This window comes from Wasmannia auropunctata, unplaced genomic scaffold (genome assembly GCF_000956235.1).
Source record: "Wasmannia auropunctata unplaced genomic scaffold, wasmannia.A_1.0 LD336106.1, whole genome shotgun sequence".
NCBI classification, from domain to species: domain Eukaryota; kingdom Metazoa; phylum Arthropoda; class Insecta; order Hymenoptera; family Formicidae; genus Wasmannia; species Wasmannia auropunctata.
The window spans coordinates 559,946-580,375 of record NW_012026784.1 but is presented as its reverse complement, the minus strand read 5'-3'; the positions used below and the strand labels follow the sequence as shown (position 1 = coordinate 580,375).

Here is a 20,430-nt window from a genome sequence, read left to right as displayed (position 1 = left end):
TATTATTCGTAGGAGTGATCACTAAAGAAAATTTCTGATGTAATTGCTTATAAATTGTCTGCACATATGTATGTACGTTCCTATCGTCTTGCATTTCATTGGATCCAACCCAAACAAAAGTTGCGCGGCGATACCTGCGCGAAGACTCAGTTTTTCGCTGAGTGGACCTACTGGTTATACTGTGCTCCACTCACTGAACTCACTCCACTGCTCTAAAATAAAGATAATAAGTTCTTCGTGGAACCAGAGAGAAGCGTGAAAGCGGCCACGCCGGCTCTTTGGATGGGACCGGCAATCTCCCCCGGACACTAGCGCCCCACGTCCACGTTTTCAAAAAAGAAACTAAAAACATGTTGAGCAAAGAGGCACGGAATCCTGGCCAGCGGGCTCGTCAGAAGCTCGAAAACTCCCGCCGATACGCGGAGAACACGTTGAGCGAAGAGGTATCCTAACCAGTACACGTATCGACAGAGGCTTGTTGATAAAGTGAAAAACTGCTGAGCGAAGAGGTACGGAATCCTGGACAGCGGGCCTCGTCAAAAGCTCGAAAACTCCCGCCGATATGCGGAGAATACGTTGAGCGAAGAGGTGACACGGAATCCTATTAATCCTAGCCAGCGCGCCTCGATATAGAGGCTGAAAAACTCTCGCCGATACGCGGAGAACACGTTGAGCGAAGAGGTGGCACGGAATCCTAGCCAGCGCGCGTATCGACAGAGGCTTGTTGGTAAGGTGAAAAACTGCTGAGCGAAGAGGCACGGAATCCTGGACAGCGGGCCTCGTCAGAAGCTCGAAAACTCCCGCCGATACGCGGAGAACACGTTGAGCGAAGAGGTGACACGGAATCCTACTAATCCTAGCCAGCGCGCCTCGATACAGAGGCTGAAAAACTCCCGTCGATACGCGAAAAACATGTTGAGCAAAGAGGTATCCTAACCAGCGCGCGTATCGACAGAGAGTTGTCGGTAAGGCGGAAAGCTGTTGAGCGAAGAGGCACGGAATCTCCCACTCTCATACGGCGCGTAGGCCCCGCCTCTGGGCGCAAAAGCAGCATATATGCGTGGGTGGGGGCAGCGCGGCTCCTCCTCCATGGCGCGCTGGCGGCCTCCGCCCCGAATACCTCTGCCACCTACTTGTTAACGTGTGCTCCTGATACTTTATTCGATGTAAACGAAGTTTCTGACGCTGCGAAAAGCCGGCTTTTGCTTAACCTCTCATCTCTATATGTACTTTTAACAATATTTATGATCCTTTGTGCATCTCCACAGATGCGTAATTAAATTTAAACTATAGTTTAAATAATATATTATTTAATTATAATGTAACATTAAAATTACTCCAAATTTATTATGACAAATAAGTAATTTACGTATAAGACGCGGCAACTTATTTCTTACGATAAAACATAATAAACACTGAAAATCGTTCGTTAATTATTATGTAACAATAATGTTTTAGAATGTTTTATTAATAAGGTCTTTTCGAGAAAACATATATGCTTCGCATTAAAAGACACGTGAAATTGCTACTGTATAAAGGCATTTCTCGGAAAATTATCGCGCCTATACTGTTTCCCGTCGGCGGAGGATTTGGATGTTTCTCCTTTTCGTTATCATCCATGCAACAATATTTTAAATTATTTTATTGTTTAATTCTTTTCAAGGTAGTATGAGCCTAGCATTAAAGAATACAAGGATTGCAGATATATTGATAATAATCCAGCGTGTTGCTTTTCGGAGCTTCGTCGAGCCCCTATCAGATCACATTGCGCCTATTCTTTCCCGTCGGCACTTGGATAGACGTGGTGCGTAGTTCCTTTTTTGAAAACGTGGACGTGGAGCGCTAGTGTACGGGGGAGATCGCCGGTCCCACGCAAAAGGTCGGCGTGGTCGCTGGTGGCCGCTCTCACGCTTCTCTCCGGTGGAGCTGTGGAAGCCGTTAATACGTAGTCGATCTGAGCCACCTTCTGGTCAAGTTGAGTTCGGGGAGTCGAATACGCGCGCGTATTCGGGATAACTGACGACGTTGAGCGCATTCCGCCCGGTTGGCCCGGTTCACTTAAATCGCTCGTCAAGAGCGGTGATTAACCGATCCAGGTGGATTCCGAGGAGGTAAGAGCGTGGCCGTGAGCGCGATCCCTGGCAGAGACCTTTTAACCTTTCCAATCCAATGCGTTTTCGGGATTTCTACGGACGTGCGCGTGTAATCGATAATATTATTGCCGTCTCCCTTCGAAGCTTTCTTGTCACGTTTACGTTTCCCTGCGAAGCGACACGTGCGAAGGTGAGCGCAATACCATTCTCGACGTATGTATACGTACATACATATGAAACGATCGAAATTGTGAAGTCACTCCGGACTGAACAATCGGTGCATTAATTATGATTACGCCTCGATTTACTGACGCACGTACTTTGTACTTCTCGCGTACCTTTTCACTTTTATTTTATTTCGCTCCTATTTCTATTTTACATTTTGAACATCTTTTTTTTTCATACAGATAGCAGCTGTCCTGCCGATATCTTACTTTGCGCTGTATATTTCTGTCTTTGATATTTATGATACTCATTTATCTCGTTATCAACTTTACAACTTTATTTACTTATAACTATCAAAATGATATCGATATTGAGCTCATCTAACTCACCTAATGTTACTTTATTGTCTTTTTAATGTCTCAATATATATAATTGACATTACTTCTTTAATGTCTGGAATATTTAGTAAAATCATTCTTAATTTGGTGAATAAAACCATCACTCACAAACGAGTATAATAGGATCCTTGCGAATTTTACACTTCTCAAATATCAATAATATGGTAGTCGAAATGTTAGGCTTAGTTTCACCTTTAGGATAAACTATGTGGTAATTTATCCATTAAATAAATTATCACATTGTTCGTCTGAAGGAACAAATTGTTCTTAAACAAGATAAATGATGTATGCAATAAATTTATTGTTATATAATTTGTTACATATTCATACAATCTTGTAATGTAATTCAAATACATCATGCTAATTGCTTATTTCCTGATACTTACAGATAATCCAGAAACACTTTTGCCATGGTTAACGTTAACGCGAGGGTATTCTTCGACGTCGAGGTCGGCGGACTGCCGATGGGCAGGGTAGTCTTCGAGCTGTTTTCAGACACCTGTCCCATAACATGCGAGAACTTTCGCGCGTTGTGTACCGGAGAGAAGGGACTTGGGAAAACGACGGGCAAGCCGTTGCATTATAAAGGCATCGTTTTTCATAGGGTCGTTAAGGATTTTATGATTCAAGGGGGAGATTTTTCGATAGGTAATGGGACGGGTGGCGAGTCGATTTACGGTGGTACATTTGCAGGTAAATATATACTTCTATTATTACACGAGTTTAATTGAATAAAAAATTGATATTGATTTAATAAGAAAAAGATTGACAGAAATTCGAATCTTTTTGAAAATTAGTTGATTTAATAAAAAGAAGATTAATAGAAAATTCGATTCTTTTTGTAGATGAAAATTTTATTATGAAACATAACAAACCATTTTTGTTGTCAATGGCGAATCGCGGTAGAGATACTAACGGCTCACAATTTTTCATGTAAGTACACCAAGATAATATTTAAAGTCATTGTTCTCTATAAAATTGCTAATTGCACGCATAGTAAATTTAAATATGTGCAAGTTTAATATATTATGATATTATATTTGTTACAAAAGTAACTGTAACTGTATTATACACATTATATGATTGCTTATGTATGTAGCAAAGTCTTACAGGTGCCTTAGCAAGCAAGATATTACAACATGGTTATTATATATTTCCTTCATTATATTGAAAAATTCTCTTCAAAAAATAATTTTCTGAATTTTTTTTCTCCATTAATAATTAGGCGTTTTATGTAAAAATCAGGTTGAAGTTAATGTGACATTAATATTTAGTCACGTTTCCCACAGAATTTTCCTAAATGTAAATAAAAAAAGCGACCAGGCTAATCCCCAGTTATATCATATGTTCCAAATGTATGATCGACAGATTTAATTTGCATGGTGAAAGCCAGCAAGTTTTAATTGCACACGAATGTATAGTATTGCCTCTCACGATATTATATGCGGCGAACTCACGGCAGATATCGAAAACAAAAAAAAGAAACATAAAGAGTAAGAATCATTCTGGAGGAATGATTAACTTAGCGATGTTTTTGCGTAGTCGTGAGGGGGTCTGCACACCACTACTACAACACAAATGACCAATGAAAGCTCTGGCTCTTTCTGTTCATCTCTCATCCCCTTAATCATATTTTGTTGTTGTAGTACAACACAACCAGCGCCTCACCTCGACAAGTGAGTATACACGTCACATTTTGATAAATGCCAAGCCTGTTCAAAAGCCTGTTTGCCTGTATGAAAAATTTCTTTCTGTTTCCAGTGTCCATGTGGTTTTTGGAGAAGTAGTGTCTGGGCAAGAGATCATTACGCATATTGAAGGACTTCCAGTAGACCGAATGTCGCGTCCGTTGCAAGATGCTAAGGTTGTAAACTGTGGCGAATTAATCTTAAAGATTAAAAGTAAAGGTATAATCGCTTTCCGTTCTATGCACGTATGGACGTAAGATTGAGAAAGTCATGAGTACATTGTAACATACGTTACGTGCATGTTTGCAGTAAAGAAACGAGAAGCGAAACAAAGTAGTTCGGCAGATTCCGAGTCCGATTCTTATCCCGATAAATCGAAGAAGAAAAAGAAGAGCAAGAAAAGGTACGTTAAACGCGAAAAGCTGCAAGTCCCGGATATTCGATATTGCCACGATCGAACTGTTTTGCTTCAGTAAAAAGAGGGCGAAGTCGGAGGACGGTGAAATTCGGGATTCTAACGAGGAAGACGATGGGCAGCCCCATCCGCTAGTATCCGTTACCAAAATTGATCCCGACGAAATTCCGGAAGTGCCGGCAAATAAATTCTTATATAGAGCAGGATCCACCAATAATGCAAATCAGAAGGAGTTTAGACAGCATTACGGAAGAGATCGCGTACGATCTCATAGAAAGACTGGTCGCGTTTTCAAGGGTAGAGGAATATTCGTAAGTGATTTTTCATTTGTCATAAGATGCATGCTAGTATCTGTTACGACGGCTATCCAATTCAATTAGTCGTATACAGCTAAAGAATAGACGAGAATACAGCGTCAAATTTCATTCACCGATTTATCTTACGATTTAATTGCGGATGCATATCTTAAATAAATTTCAGCGATATCATACTCCTTCTCGAAGTCGTTCCAGAAGTATGACACCACCTCATTGGAAACAAGCTCAAAATCGTACTATTAAATTACACGAATTTCAGGTATATTCTAATACATACGTATATTCTATACATATGTCAAAGTATGTGTAACACGTGTACGTAATTGTTATTCTTCACCTGTGCACTGTTTTATGCACTGCAGAAAATAGAGAAAGAGCGTGTCAAGAAAGAAGAAGATTTCAAACAACGTGAAACCGACAGAATTAAAAGATTCGTCGAGAATCCCGATGAAAATGATCAAATGCCAGATTTGGATAGCAATGTATTCACGACGGAATTAATGGAGAACAAAGAGAACGACCAGACAGACGAAGCAACTGCTATATTACAGGACGATAATAACGTGAAGAGAAACGCGGAGGGAAACGACGTTATGCAGAACAAGGAGATTAAGCACAATAAAAATGAGAAATCGTTCAAACGCGACGCCAACCGTTTCTACAATGACAGAAATTCCCGACGTGACTCCAAGGATAGAAGCAGGAGACGCGGACGTTCCCGGTCGAGAGATCGTCGAAGATCCAGAGAGAGGGACTACGATCGTAGGGCTAGTCGTGATAGGAGGAATCGGAGAAATTATTCTCCTCGTAGACGAGATTCCTACAGACCCAACAGGCCCGGAAGAGATAATTACAGACACTACGATAAGCGCAACGATCGACGTCGAAATAATTCCCATCAGGACAACGATACCAACTCCCGCTACGACAAGAACAAGTATAAAAGGAGTGATAACACATCGGACGCGAGCCAGGCGAAATTTAAACGCCGTTCGCGGTCAAACAGCTCCAGTAGCCAGCACTCCAAAAATTAATTCGCGTCGCGTTTCACATTCTCCCTTTCGCTTATAAACACCAACGAAGTACTATTAAAAATAAAATTTATAACTGTCATTAAAAATTAATACGAATATCTGAACGATTAGCTTATAATGCAGTACTTTATTATTAGTTGTTTCATAGATAAGCATACATAATGATAGAAGTGTTCATGTTGCTTGAAATCCTTAACAAATTTTTAGGGCTTGAAATATATATTCGGGCGTTGGAAAAAGAGAAAGCAGAGGGGCGGGGAGGAAAAAGAGAGAAAGTGAAGATTCTAAGTGCACAAGTAAGCAATACGAAAGAAACCTATTTATCTGGATAATGATAAAACATAAAATTATATTATTAATACTGCATTATCTAATCGTCCAAATATTGGCAATCACGTCTTTTAGATAATCTGTCTGATACCTCGCCAATGCTACTGAGCACTAATACTATGATCATATTATCGATGTACAATCACCAACATATTATTAGTTTACGAATCAATAATAATGCCATAATAATGCTGGAGCAATATATCTTGATTCTCTTTCGGTCACATATTTGTGGTTATAATGCACATGTTTCATCATTGGAATGTACACAATAAGGTTTATATTTACATACTTTTATGAGAATGTCTATTTTTCGTGCATCTCTTCTCTTACCTCTTTCTTACGTTGGATATATATGTATATTATGTACTGCTAAATATTTTCAAAATATTTTTCTGTATGAGAACTTTCGCCAAAATTTCTAATTTTAATTCCTTTTTCACATCGTTGTTTTGCTTTTCATGATTAACAGATTGTGAGATATGACGAAATTGAAAAATTAATGATAAATTAATCAACGATTAAAAAATACGCTTTAAATATTTTATAATGTTTATGTAAAGCTCTTAGAAAATATATGTATGTATACATTTATATATATACACACACATACACACATTTTATATATATATATATATATATATATATATATATACACGATGTGTAAAATTGTAATAAATGAATTACTTGTACACGATTCTCGTGATGGCTGTCTATCATCCTGTCTATCATCAATAAAAAAGGAATTTTTTTAAATGGATTTAACATATGAATATATCTTCTATAACCGGTACATTTAAATAATTATTTTTAATCAATATTGTTTCAGTTATATATAAATTTATCGTTTTGAAAATATTAATTATATTGTTATAGAAAAGCGTCTTCTGTTAAAATTTGAGATTCGTAGCCATCTTTTTGATTAATGTCCATAAACAAATATACAGAATCGACGCTTTACCTAGTAGCCTGTATAGTGATATGTTATATGAATGATAATATGGATGTAATGTATTACATCCATATATCATATGATATACATATATTGATTCATAAATTATCGATATAATTTATCTTTACTAGAAATGTATATATCCGCGTTTGTACGTAGTATACTTGAAGCTGTTCCATCGTTAGTCGGCACATTGAAATTTTTTTCTCTAGATGATCTAGGTAAAAAATAATTTCTATACGTTCGACTTATTTTACAAAATATATTTATAAATCGATAATAAGCCCTCTACACAAAATTGACAAAGCGGCGCTTAAAGCTTAACAAATATCAACGGTCAATCTGTATATGGTATATATACTAGATAAAGGACTCGATACGATGAAACGTGTAACAATTAAACGCAAACTCCCTTGGATTACACGCAACATCGTCCACCCAACGTTGATTAATTGTAGATTTTTCTAGAATTTATATATAAAATATGCGTGTGGATATACGATTAGACTTTAAATCGCGCAATATACGTCAATGTACTGCTTGCCTGTATACGTTCACCATGGGTTTTGTCCATGCGGTGGCTGAGCACCGCCGTAACGTGGTAATGTAGCGTAACCTCCGTATGGAGCTTGAGGCATACTCTGATACGGATTGTATCCAGCTAAAAAAATTCACAGATCTTGTATGTGTCTTTTGAATAATATCGTGGCGTTGTTAGAAAAGTGACATGAGTCAAAAATTAAAAATGTTTTAATGAAACAAATTTGAAGCCTCTAAAGTCGATTTCCTTTCATTATCTCAACAATGCTAATTTTTTACTTGTGCCATTTTTCTATCAACGCAACGATATGACACATGTATTATAGATGACAGAACTGCTAGATCTCTTTGTACAGTGAGGGACAGATCGTGGATGATCGGTTGCAACACTTTTTTGTTTATAGCAAAACGCACTAATATTCTGCGAATCACGATTGGTGTTATAATGTCTCTAAAGATAGTACATCGTGATTCGCATTTGCAAAATATTAATTACCTATAAAATATATATTATGTATATTAAATATATTAGAACTATAAAAAAAAAGTGTCGCAACCGATTTGTCGTCATCTGTACATACCTTGCGTTGGATATGGCATCGTAGCATATGGATTGTACGCCGTTGGCATCGGTGGAGGAACGTACGTTGGATACGGTGCCATCGGCGCAGCACCGTAAGGTATAGGCATACTACCTTGAGGTTGGACGGGATAAGGCAGCTGCGGCGACGATGCGGCGGCTTCCGTGCCAGGCGAACCTGCAGATGCAGATATTTACTCGAATCGTAACGCGTTAATAAAATAAAACCAATTAAAACGTAACGAATCTGTACCACTACTGTGATGAGATGGAATGCTTGGTGTTGCAACCGGACCGGTCTGACTCAGGTTCGTAGTTAAATCTTTTAGAAGTTCCTCTTTTTCGGTTTTTCGGGCGAAACAGAAGTCGGATATCTTGTTTTGGAAAACCACGAGTAGCTATAAAAAAAAATTGTTTAGACGACGATCAAATAAGGAGAAAATCACAATATAAAAATATATATATACCTGCGTTAAATCGTTATAAAATTTAGCTCCTTCTCCTAGATTATTCTTCAGCTCTTTAAACGCATCGTATGCGGAAGCCAATTTACAAAGCATCGCTTCTCGCGCACTACCGCTACCGACTTGTTCGTTCGTAAATTCTGCATGGCAACTCTAAAACCATCGCAGATTATTATATATGTGTCCCCCTCTCTTTCACCTCTAATCTTGAACAGCTGTCCATCACGAAAGTGCCAGATATATACCTGAATTTCAGCAACTAATTTTTCCTGTTGCGCTACACTCTCCCGTACTTGCTTTTGCAAAGGTCCGTAACATTTACCCAGACTCTCGACAGATATATTTGGTTCATCGATCGCGCCATCCTTGGCAAGTGCCGAGAGGAATGTCGATTTCATGTCATTGGCAGCGAATTTAAATTCATTTTCAATAGTGTCTCGTACAGATTTTAGTGTGGCTACCTAACGAAGAAACAAAAAAAATATCCCACAGTGATTAACATAGAAAAAATTAATGCGTATTAATTCGTTCATCGTCCTTACGATTCTCTTTCACTTACATCTTCCATCAATTTCCTGAGCTTAATAACAGCATTACTTTCTTGAAGAGCAGAACCTTGCGGAATAGCCCTAGCAAGTTCATCCTCGTCCAAACTTAGAATTTCGATCCCTTCTTTGTGGCTCTCATATTTCTCACGAACTACCTACGTACGACGAAATACAATGGATACATTCGTAAGATTCACGAAATTTCTCTTCTCTTTTTGAATAATTACCTTATCAGCAGTAACTGCGTTATTAATAATTTCACGGTATTTTTGTAAATTGCTAGTAAATTGTTCGGTCAACCGGGCACTGGGTGTCCGCTTCCAACGCTCTTTAAATTGCTCTCTTAACTGGTTGTCGGACTCACGTTCCTCTTGCAGCATTCTTTCAGACTACAAATAAAAAGTAATGTGAAACACTTTTAAGGAGCTTTAATAGGAAAATAATATTTCTACCTCGTCTAAAAGCTCCTTGTTACGCTGCAATAAATCTGGCAGTTCTCTCATAGACGCTTCCAAAGCTCTTATCCCGCCTGATTCTCGCACACCAAGCGCTTTCTCCAAAAGCGATTCGGGTATTTCCGTTCCACTCGTGTCCTCTATAGCCGCTGGTAAGTTCAAGCTTGCCAGAACGCTGCGTGTACACACAATAAAAAATATTTAACGAGGGATCTGTAATTCGACGATAAAAATTGCGCTTCAGATATGTACCTATTCAGAAGTTGAGTCATTTCACGAAGATTCGAAATTTCGTAATTAACAAGCTCGTTACGACGATTCTCGTAGGCCGACATCGCGTGGCGTACATTAAGAGGCAACAGCTCGGCAAACAAATCTGTAAGCATGTGTCAATGTAGCTGACATTACGAGAGCGGGCGAGAGGGCTTCTCACGCGAGATCGATATTGCGTACCTTTAAAATCGGTACTGAATACTTCAGGTAGCGGGAGTAGTTTAGCAACGCTAGCTTTTCCTATAGCCTCCACGTTCTTAATATCCGGAATCCTTTCGTGATATATAAAGTCATTATCCTTTTTCACCTCCGTTAAATTTCTCTGCGCCCTGTTGGCATAATCTTGGAACAAATTCGGCTTATTCGATCTCTGCTGAGCGGCTTTGAACAGTTCCACAGCATGCTGAAGATATCAATGTATCTTTTTAGATATTGAAAACATAAATTTGTAAAATAAAATATAAAACGAATTTAAATGCAATTACCTCCAGTCTGGCTATTTCTTCGCCAATCGATTTATTATTCTTACATACAAGCGATTGATAAAATTCAGCCATGGCGCGATAACCAGCCTGTTTGCCAGCGATCTGCGAGAACATTTATTTTTAACAACGTGTGAAAACGAGTCCGTACGTTATCCCAATGTACTAACCAGTGGCACCCATTCCTTATCCCAAAACGCACGGAAGATTTCCTTCTGGAATAGCTTCAGGGCATCCGCATACAGCTCTTCCGCTTGCGCCGCAAGTCTCGCGACGATGCCGTCTTTCATGGAATCATGAATCGCTTTGTGCACGAATATTTCTTGCGCTTGCGCCAACATTAACGCGCTTAACGCTCCGAGCGTATCTGGGCTAATATCGGGTGTCGGTTCCTGTTGAATCGCCATCATGACATTTCCTTTCAGATGATTCAATATTCCTGCCGATTGCTACGGAAAGATTAGCCCGATTAAAAAACGCACAGATTAAAAAATATGAATGATACATAGAAATAAGAAGGCGAACCTGAAATAACTTGGCTGACAGTTTTAATCCTTCGTCGCTGTCCAAGGACTGCGTAGCCGCCACCGAACTTTGTAAGGCAGCGATATTGAAGAGCACGCATACTTTTTCATACGCCAACGTACTGATCGCTATATAAAACAATAATGTATTACAAGTTGCATCGCATTGTTATTGACGCACGTAGATTTAAGTTAAACCAATATTGTCTTATCTTATCTACAAGTCTAATATGCGCACTTTCGATCTGGAGATTAGCTCGTAACATTCTGACATCTATTGCATCAAATAATTTTCAAACGGCTCGAATTTCGTTGTAAAATAAAGATCGAGTGTGAGACAACAATTAATGTTCTCCAGTACTTACTTAGACTAAGTTTTCCCCCAAAAATTGTACGGTCGAAAGCGTCTTTCCACTTGAACGGTATTTGCAATTCGTGAGCGGGAATTTTCCCTTCCAGAGCGCATAATTGATCGTAATAGCTACAAACAAAATCACATATTCAGTTGGCAATGCTTTTCAGTCGTGAACGAAATTTTTCTTTCCCTACAATTCCATAAGATCTAATTTCATTTCTTTTAACTTCAAATCTGCTCTGTATCAAGAATTAAATTCTGCTAAGGCCTGGAATGATAATATTCCATTATCTGCCCTTTGACAACATACATTCACAACAAGACTTAAGCCCTTTAAATTCCTAATTTTCTTTTAAAGTTTTAAGGTGATTTTAGGCTGATTTTGTAGTTTCATCTTACATTTAAAATCGTCTCTCAAGTACAATCTTAAGATAAATCGTAAGACAAATCTTATTTCGGAAAAATATCGCATACAATATCGCATATGATATAATATATATATATAGTATACGTTACATATATTATAGATTTTTGTAAGCGATATAGATTTAAGGATGTAGACTCTGATTGAATGTCCCTCGTCACCGGGTTGCCGACTCGCTGACGTGGTGATTTGGAGGGCGCAGTGGGAGAGACAGTGGGCGAGAGCGAAATTACGCCGACGTTCCGCTCCGGAGGGAACTCGTGACATTCCGTCGCACGGTCGTCGCGCACACATAATATCGAGAATAATAAATCGAGAGAAAGATGAGTCATACCTGTAGATAACCTGTAAGGAGCTCTCGTACTTCTCGAAGGCGCGCCACAGAGCGTTGTTCCGCAGCTTGCCAAACTCCGCGACGGCGTCCGTGTAATCCTTGCCCGTGCCGCTATACGTCGACCGAATGACATTGGTGAGCGGCTTCACCACGTCGACATCCGAAGGCTTCTTCAACGGGATCGCGATCAACTCCGCCATGTTTGACGTACGACTTGTCGTTCGTCTGCCCGCCTGGGCGCCTGCTGATGATGATGATGATGCCGACCGCCGCTCGCGCTGCCCACCTTTGCCACCCTCGATCTCACGTTTTCCCCCACGATAGCCGTGAATCGCGGACCTCACGGATTTGGATCTGTCATGTTTATATCACTGCCGACCGCGCTAGTTCATCGATCTCTTTTTGCAACTGTGTTACATTTCGCAATAAAATTATAATTACACATATAACGTGACGAAAAATGAAAAAAGAAGAAAGATGAAAAGCATCGAAAAGTTCAGCTGAAGAACAAATCAGACGAAGTTAGACTAGCTATTGAAGATTGAGGTTATCAAATTGATGACTAGATATCGACTGGACAGTTCAACTAATCTCGATAAGTTCGACCTGAATTGATCGAATTTCGATTCTGGTCGAAGCGCGATTCGCATGAACTTACAATTAGAATTAGACGATGATTAATGATTTCTTAATTTAAACAATTTCCTTATAAAATCATATAAAAGCAAACGTAGGCCCGTATTCATAGTCCGTTCTTATTTTTTAAAACTGTACTTAAGACATTCTGAATGTCCTAAATGTAAAACTAATTCACTATAAATATTCATCGGCCAAAAACTTTTCAAATGTATTTAAATTAAAAAAAAGACATTTGGACAGTCATTGAGATAATTTTAATCAACTAATCATGTTTACACTACGCAATTAACCGCAGATTTAAATAAATGAAAGTCTTTATATGAGATCGTTTGTATTTTGTGTGAAGAGTTTTGCAGTATTATAATTGAAAGGATTTGACAATCATTTAAATAATTTTAAACAAATATTTTAAACAAATATTTTTTTTTAATTACAGGATTGATCGGTATATTATGCTAAGTTTACCCAAATTCTAGCATGTGCGTTATACATATTAGATAAAGAACAATAAAACTTAAAAATCATTTTAAGATGCCTTGTCATCGCGGGTAATAATTTATATCGCGCACGACAGGTACGCGTAATACAAACAAATATATAAGCGACTTCTCGTAAAAGAAAAGCTGACTAATTGTTGATTTCGATGGTTTACGAAGAGAGTTAGGACGACTCCGATCTTTCTATTATAACTTAATCGGCGATTATTTAACTTGTCAATTATAATATTTTCATTAATTGTATTATTTTACCGTAATATTTTGTTTATATTTTTATTAATATTGATAATATTATTAATTTTTTATTGTTTAAAATAAAATGTGGAAAAAAGATTAGATTGAAAACAACTATAATACAGTTAAAATTTTATGAAATTAAAAATTTTACTTTAAGCAATTAAAAGCGATTAAATTAATCGGAATTCGACAAAAGCCAAATACAGCTTACAATTAATAATTTCTGCATATCTGTCTAAATTACTTTTGTCAATATTTATGATGAATACTTCATAATTATAATAAATTTATGCACTATTTTTTGAAAAAAAGAACAAATTTTAAAATATACAATATTCACATAATAATAATTATTCTTAAATTAATATTCCTCTGCGAGCATTTCTCTGAATAAGTGTCACGCAGTTATTCTTATCAACAGCAGGGAATTTTTTTCATTATTAGATTGGCTTATCTATTATTGCTGTTTCAAATTTAACTGAATACATTCATTTATTCGCAATTAATTAATTGTCCATCTTGCAATCGAACAATTAATGCTTGGGCAATGGGGAACGACCATTTAGTATTTATTATAAATGCTAACGATTCATGCATAAAGCTTTATCATTGAGATCTTATCTAAATAATGGAGATTTTCTGAGTATTATTATTTGCAAAGTCACGGCAACTAGCGCACTTGACGTGACAGAGAAAGCTAAATCCCGAAGATACTGTTTTCACAATTCATCGTGACTCACGTACTTGTCCGCATCTCCTCGCGCTGGAGCGTCCGCTTATAATTTCAATCTACGCGGCGGTATAGTTAGTATATATCTCCAGTTGCGAGCAATGCGACCTAGCACAAGTTCACTGACAGGCTGATACACGGCAGTTTTACAGATGCAATTACATCGTATCGCCAACTGTAATCAGGTACGTTATGTCCGTCGCTTAGCCAGCATCGACAATTTCGAGAAAGGAAACACGAAATGTAGATCCTGTAATTTCATCCTCGCATAATATTGAAAGAAATCGCTCCATCATCACGCCCATTATCATTAGATAAGGAAACCATCCACTTATAGAATGGAAAAGAATGAAAAAGCAAAGAGGATCGACTTTCTCTATTTTTTTCTTTTCTCCGAAACGTCGGATCGTTTCGCGATAAAACGATATCGATGTCAGTTGTATTGATAAAAAGTGTTATTTATTTTATTTCTCAAGTATTGCGTCGTACGTTATAACTATAAGTTAGACGTACGAGCATTGCAACGATGTGTCTTCAACGAGCTCAATTTCTCAATTTTTGAATGATTTACACAGCGCGAGCACGCGTTATGCGCAATTATTCGTTCCTGCATTCAGTATGTGCAGATAAATCATAATAATGGAACGTTGATGTGTCTGTGCCCGTTATGCCTTTCCTACATTATCCCCACTTCACTGCTAGATGCACCGCTCGAGATCGAGGACAGGCTCGGATTTTAAAGCGAAAGAACGATCTCTCGTTGCGTTTTAAGATATATTATACTTATTATTAATATACATAATAGCAGTAAAATGATATCTGTATTAATATCAGAATGATACGATATCAAATTAAAACATTTACTACAAATTGATCATTTCAATGAAATTATTATTGATACTGCCACACATCAATATTATCATGAGTCATGGTCGTGTCTCGGCGCTAAAGAAGTGTGCATCGGACCGGACCGTGTCTCTTCATATACACGAATATTTTTAACAGTTTATAAACGTTAGAAACTTTTCTTCAATATTATTGCCTTCAGATATCTTCAACTAAATGCGGTTTTCAAAATCAATATTAATTTAAGAATAATCACATTATAGTATGTTATACGCATATAATGTTCATCACATTATAGTATGTTATACGCATATAAGAATAATTACTCAATTGTTTCAGGATTGATAAAACTTAATCAAATCTAATTGAGACTCATGTCTTATTAAAAAATACATCTTATTTAAATTTTATCGAATTTATAATTTCTCATAACGGAGATTTATACATATAACAGAACATTAAATTGTTTTCTCTTTCTTTTTAGTAAAGATCATCTGATAAAAATCGGTGACTGCTGGACAATGGGACCCTTCGAAATTCTATGCGGCATTGCCGCTGTAGTTCTCGCTCTTTACTATTTCCTCACATCGACTTTCGACTTTTGGAAATCACGTGGCGTTTCTGGTCCACGACCGATACCAGGATTTGGCAATTTTAAAGACGTTATGTTTAATAAAATATCAATAGGTGATTATTTTACAAAAGAATATAACGCCTACAAAGATGAACCATTCTTTGGGATATTCGCGAGGAAGACACCAATGCTTATTGTAAAAGATCTAGAATTAATTAAGGATGTTCTTATCAAAGATTTTACCAAGTTCGCCGATAGAGGCCATCCCATTTTCGAAAAGGTGAGAGATACTAAAAGCTATTAATTTTATCAGACGCACACCTAGTCAGAAATAATTGATCAAATCAATGTCGACGGACTGATGCCACCGACATCGATCAATGACTAATTATTTGTAGCGGAGGATTTATAGATGTAACGCACGGCACTTTACTTTAAATCCACGTACATTTTTACATTCATTAAATAATGAGATTTATTAAAAATCGTGAGAAATTTGCTTCAAGCAGTCTACCTCAAGGAAATTTTTGTAATTCGGAAAAATTTGATTTCGAGCTAACTTTATTTGTTTAAAACTTTGTTTTTTGTCATATTGCAGGCAGAACCACTATCGCAACATCTCTTCTCGTTGGAACCGAAGAGATGGCGACCGTTGAGGATAAAACTGTCGCCTGTTTTTACATCTGGTAAACTGAAGGAAATGTTTTGCTTAATATCAGAGTGTGCGGACAACCTTATCCAATATATGGAAAAAATAGCGAGCACAGGTGAACCCGTAGAATGTCGCGAGCTAACGGCCAAATATACGACAGATGTTATCGGTAGCTGTGCATTCGGTATCGACATGAACGCACTATCCGATGAGGACAGCGAATTTCGTAAGATGGGAAGAAAAGTATTTACTCCAACCTGGAGAACTTTCTTACGAATAAGTATCAGACAAGTTTTTCCATGGCTTTACAACATGTTCGGTTACGTCTTGCCGCAAACAGACGTTACCAAATTTTTTACACGTGTTATCGTGGAAAACATGGAATATAGAGAAACAAATAATATCACTAGAAACGACTTTATCGATGTGTTGCGTGAATTAAAGAAACATCCAGATAAATTGGGCGATATTGGTATGTATCAATCATATATATCTTTATTTTTTTTTCTTGTTACAGGAACATTTTCTTTTCCTGTAAAATAGAGAAATATTGGTTTACTGGAATTTGGTATAATTTTATGAATCACATTAAAATAAAGTTAATTTTTGTTTTTATTATGATTTTTTTAAGATATTAATATTGCTGTTTGAACATCATTTTTGAGCTACATCAAAATTTGAAAACAATAAATTTAGTAAATGTAAATTATTAAATGATTAATTAATCTGTTAAAAAATTAAATTACTCATTTATAATAAGTAATAAGGAAAAAATGATATTTCAGATTTGACCGATAGTTTATTGGCTTCTCAAGCATTCGTATTTTTCCTTGCTGGTTTTGAAACGTCGTCCACTACTATTAGTCATGCGCTCTACGAATTAGCATTAAATCCAAAAATACAAGACAGTCTACGTGAAGAAATTGACGAAGTCTATGCAAAATATAACGGAAACTTAGGATACGACAATATAAAAAAAATGAATTATTTAGATAAAGTTTTCAAAGGTACGTTGTTTAAAGAGAAAATAAAATAAAGAAATATTACGCTTTCTTTTCAACGATATTGCAATATGATCTTATTAATAATAAACTTTAATCGAAACTGTAATAGCCTTTCAATGCATTTCTCTATAAATATTCAACCATAATTCAACATTGTTCTTAATGCAGAAACCTTACGGAAATATCCGCCAGGAACAGCTCTTATGAGACAAACCACATCAAGTTATACTTTCGACGGTACTAAAGTTACTATACCGAAGGACATGAAGGTGTTTATTCCAGTTTATGCGATTCATCGAGATCCGAATATTTATCCAAAGCCAGATGTCTTCGATCCAGAAAGATTTAATGACGAAGCGGTGCAAAGCAGACACCCAATGACTTATTTACCTTTTGGCGATGGACCAAGGAATTGCATTGGTAAAGAAATTTAAATATCATTTTTCATTCTTTTTCGCGCTGAAAATATTTTCAATCGCGATTAAAATTCTTAATCAAAACCTTTGATTTGATTTTTATCACCTTTTTCTTTTTTAGGAGCGCGTTTCGCTGTATATCAGACTAAACTTGGACTCACAAAGATACTACGAAATTACAAAATCGAGACTTGCGAGAAAACTCCAATACCATACATAAACGATCCTAAAGCGTTCATATTATCACCAATAGGTGGAATACACTTGAAAATAATTAAAATTAATCGAACTTAATTTGAGTTGTTCTATAACTGTCTACAAAAAGCATAATAAAATGTGGAAGATATCTGTTAATTGCTATAATAATAATAGGAGTTATTACTCCGACTGTTATAATCATTATTGATCTTTTTAATGTTACTTTGGATTAATATCTCGTAATCAGTAGTTCGACTGTTTAATTTTAAGATTTTTAAGTTTATACTGTAATGTTTAATCTTTTAAAACTGTTTTCTTTTTTTATTGTTTGAGGTAAACAATCGTGTACATTATTAGATATTAAAAGAGTAAATATATCCAGTATTGGAAATAAAATAAAAATATTTAATTGGCATATATGCTGATCAAAAGTCTATAATTACTTGTTCAATATTGTATAATCTTTTATCAATAAAAAATTTGCTTAAATATGCCCATACAACACAGAATTCACGCATTGCAATTGGCCACGTAAAGTTTGCCCACGTTGCGATTTCCCACGCGTTGCAATTAGCCACGTTGCGTTTACCCACGTCGTGTATGTATATTGAAATATATAAAATTTTTTTAAATAAATTGAAAATAAAAAAGCTGTCGTGGATAAAAGCTTATTTAGAATGCACAAATGATAAAAAATGTTGCAAAAAGTTGTTTTTTCAATTATTACAAGTAGACTTGTTGATTACCTCTTTGCGCATACGTTACATACATAATCAGCCTCGAATATTCGTATTTAAAAGAAAAAGGCAAGTCTTGTTAGGACCTACATATAATTTTTATATATTTACTATTTTCATTAACTATTATCATTTATATTTTTATATAATTACTACTATATGATTACTCTATCATTCTATTATACATGTAGCTGATAAACATTAAAATTATTATTTTTAAATAGTTAAATATTATTATATAGTTATATAAAATATTAATATTAAATTATGAATTCTGCTCTATCATTCTATTATACATGTAGCTGATAAACATTAAAATTATTATTTTTAAATAGTTAAATATTATTATATAGTTATATAAAATATTAATATTAAATTATGAATTCTGCACAAATAAAAACAATTTTATATTTTAATATGTGTGTTATATATTCTTGAAGTGGTTTTTGACTATTTTTTTGTTAAAATAGTAATATTACTATTTTTATAATCAAATTTACAATATAAAACTTCCGAGAGTTGTAAAAATAGCACATAAGTTTCATAAATAATATATAAAAAATTATAAACAATTCAGAAAACAAATATAGAAGCAGAAATTTTATAGTCAGATGCGTTCTGTGATTTACTTTATAAACTATGTTTTTATTTCGTTATTATTTTTTAATATTATTCATATTTTCTATGAAGAATCTTTATAATATATCTGTAAATGCGATATTATAGATACACAACCAATGACTACATAAGAATGGCTTTCAATTATCTATGTCGCTAATTGTTCAACATGATAGTAGTAATGGTTAATCGCAATGTGATTAAACACAATACTCCCTTCTCCTTAAACTTGCTTATGCATGTTCCGCGCATATGTAGATATTGTACATGTACGTAAGTTATGATAACGAAGAAAAATAAGTGTTAGGGTAACGATGATGCAACGTACGTTATTTTTCGATCTTACATATTAATTAAATGCATACGCAAAACGTAACGATATTTTACATAATTATCTAATCGATGATATTTTTTTGAATATCACTGTTTACAGAGTCACGGTATCAAGCGAAGAAAAAGATGAATTCGTTTCCATAATTCATCGTGAGTCACGTAAATGCCTGCGTCTCCTATATATCGAATTGCGTTGGAGAGGCTGTCTATAATTACACAATCTACACACGTGGCAGTTAGTATTTTATCTTCAGTTACACCGTTGCGCGCTAGAACAAGTTCACTTACGAGCTGACTTCAGTTGATACTCCGCAGTATCACGATTGCAATTACACCGTACTGCCATTAGGTAAGTCATGTCTGTTGCTTGTATTGACATTGAATCGACAATTTCAGAAAGAAAAGAAGAAGCAAATTCTGTAATTTCATCCTCATACGTACACTCGCTCACTAAAAGGTTGCGACACTTTCTTTTTTATAGGTTTGAAAACGCACTAATATTTTGCAAATGCGGACCACGATTGGTGTTATACTGTTTCTAGACTAAAGATAGTACATCGTGGTTTGCATTTGCAAAA

The 20,430-nt window shown here is 36.0% G+C and overlaps 3 protein-coding genes across 5 annotated transcripts; 2 read left to right on the top strand and 1 right to left on the bottom strand.

The window, feature by feature from the left end:
• The first annotated feature begins 1,683 nt into the window (after window positions 1-1,683).
• LOC105450791 (peptidyl-prolyl cis-trans isomerase cyp11) lies at window positions 1,684-6,642 on the top strand. Of its 2 annotated transcripts, XM_011690809.1 has the most exons (9): window positions 1,684-2,111; window positions 3,045-3,349; window positions 3,502-3,589; window positions 4,303-4,332; window positions 4,418-4,563; window positions 4,654-4,747; window positions 4,818-5,070; window positions 5,240-5,335; window positions 5,439-6,642. In XM_011690809.1, exons 2-9 carry the CDS (start codon window positions 3,067-3,069, stop codon window positions 6,108-6,110), a joined length of 1,662 nt encoding a protein of 553 aa, XP_011689111.1. In that variant the 5' UTR covers window positions 1,684-2,111; window positions 3,045-3,066; the 3' UTR covers window positions 6,111-6,642. The 2 variants fall into 2 exon arrangements, with proteins under 2 accessions (XP_011689111.1, XP_011689120.1); XM_011690818.1 differs by lacking the exons at window positions 1,684-2,111; window positions 3,045-3,349 and having other exon boundaries at window positions 4,199-4,332.
• A 998-nt stretch (window positions 6,643-7,640) lies between these two features.
• Window positions 7,641-12,905, bottom strand: LOC105450780 (programmed cell death 6-interacting protein). Of its 2 annotated transcripts, XM_011690797.1 has the most exons (16): window positions 12,372-12,905; window positions 11,624-11,739; window positions 11,260-11,387; window positions 10,905-11,183; window positions 10,738-10,839; window positions 10,433-10,655; window positions 10,232-10,355; window positions 9,977-10,154; window positions 9,752-9,913; window positions 9,536-9,679; window positions 9,222-9,437; window positions 8,980-9,129; window positions 8,766-8,910; window positions 8,514-8,690; window positions 7,937-8,053; window positions 7,641-7,856 (listed from the first exon to the last, which is right to left on the bottom strand). In XM_011690797.1, the coding sequence occupies exons 1-15, from the start codon at window positions 12,569-12,571 to the stop codon at window positions 7,947-7,949; spliced, it is 2,451 nt and encodes an 816-aa protein (XP_011689099.1). In that variant the 5' UTR covers window positions 12,572-12,905; the 3' UTR covers window positions 7,641-7,856; window positions 7,937-7,946. The 2 variants fall into 2 exon arrangements, with proteins under 2 accessions (XP_011689099.1, XP_011689092.1); XM_011690790.1 differs by having other exon boundaries at window positions 7,641-8,053.
• Window positions 12,906-14,463: 1,558 nt separating this feature from the next.
• On the top strand, window positions 14,464-18,365 carry LOC105450775 (probable cytochrome P450 6a14). The gene is made up of 6 exons (XM_011690778.1): window positions 14,464-14,659; window positions 15,805-16,174; window positions 16,493-17,018; window positions 17,332-17,553; window positions 17,719-17,970; window positions 18,088-18,365. Exons 2-6 carry the CDS (start codon window positions 15,842-15,844, stop codon window positions 18,258-18,260), a joined length of 1,506 nt encoding a protein of 501 aa, XP_011689080.1. The 5' UTR covers window positions 14,464-14,659; window positions 15,805-15,841; the 3' UTR covers window positions 18,261-18,365.
• The last annotated feature ends 2,065 nt before the right edge of the window (window positions 18,366-20,430 follow it).

Bases quoted from the DNA above. Each gene is read 5' to 3' on its own strand.
- LOC105450791 (XM_011690809.1), top strand. From the start codon at position 3,067: ATGGTTAACGTTAACGCGAGGGTATTCTTCGACGTCGAGGTCGGCGGA. The intron at 4,564-4,653 runs GTATAATCGCTT...GCATGTTTGCAG, and splicing joins CTTAAAGATTAAAAGTAAAG to TAAAGAAACGAGAAGCGAAA. The intron at 5,071-5,239 runs GTAAGTGATTTT...AATAAATTTCAG, and splicing joins TCAAGGGTAGAGGAATATTC to CGATATCATACTCCTTCTCG.
- LOC105450780 (XM_011690790.1), bottom strand. From the start codon at position 12,571: ATGGCGGAGTTGATCGCGATCCCGTTGAAGAAGCCTTCGGATGTCGAC. The intron at 9,438-9,535 runs GTAAGTGAAAGA...TTTCTTCGTTAG, and splicing joins TCAGGAAATTGATGGAAGAT to GTAGCCACACTAAAATCTGT. The intron at 8,054-8,513 runs GTATGTACAGAT...GAATTTTTTTAG, and splicing joins GATGCCATATCCAACGCAAG to CTGGATACAATCCGTATCAG.
- LOC105450775 (XM_011690778.1), top strand. From the start codon at position 15,842: ATGGGACCCTTCGAAATTCTATGCGGCATTGCCGCTGTAGTTCTCGCT. The intron at 16,175-16,492 runs GTGAGAGATACT...GTCATATTGCAG, and splicing joins GCCATCCCATTTTCGAAAAG to GCAGAACCACTATCGCAACA. The intron at 17,019-17,331 runs GTATGTATCAAT...ATGATATTTCAG, and splicing joins AGATAAATTGGGCGATATTG to ATTTGACCGATAGTTTATTG.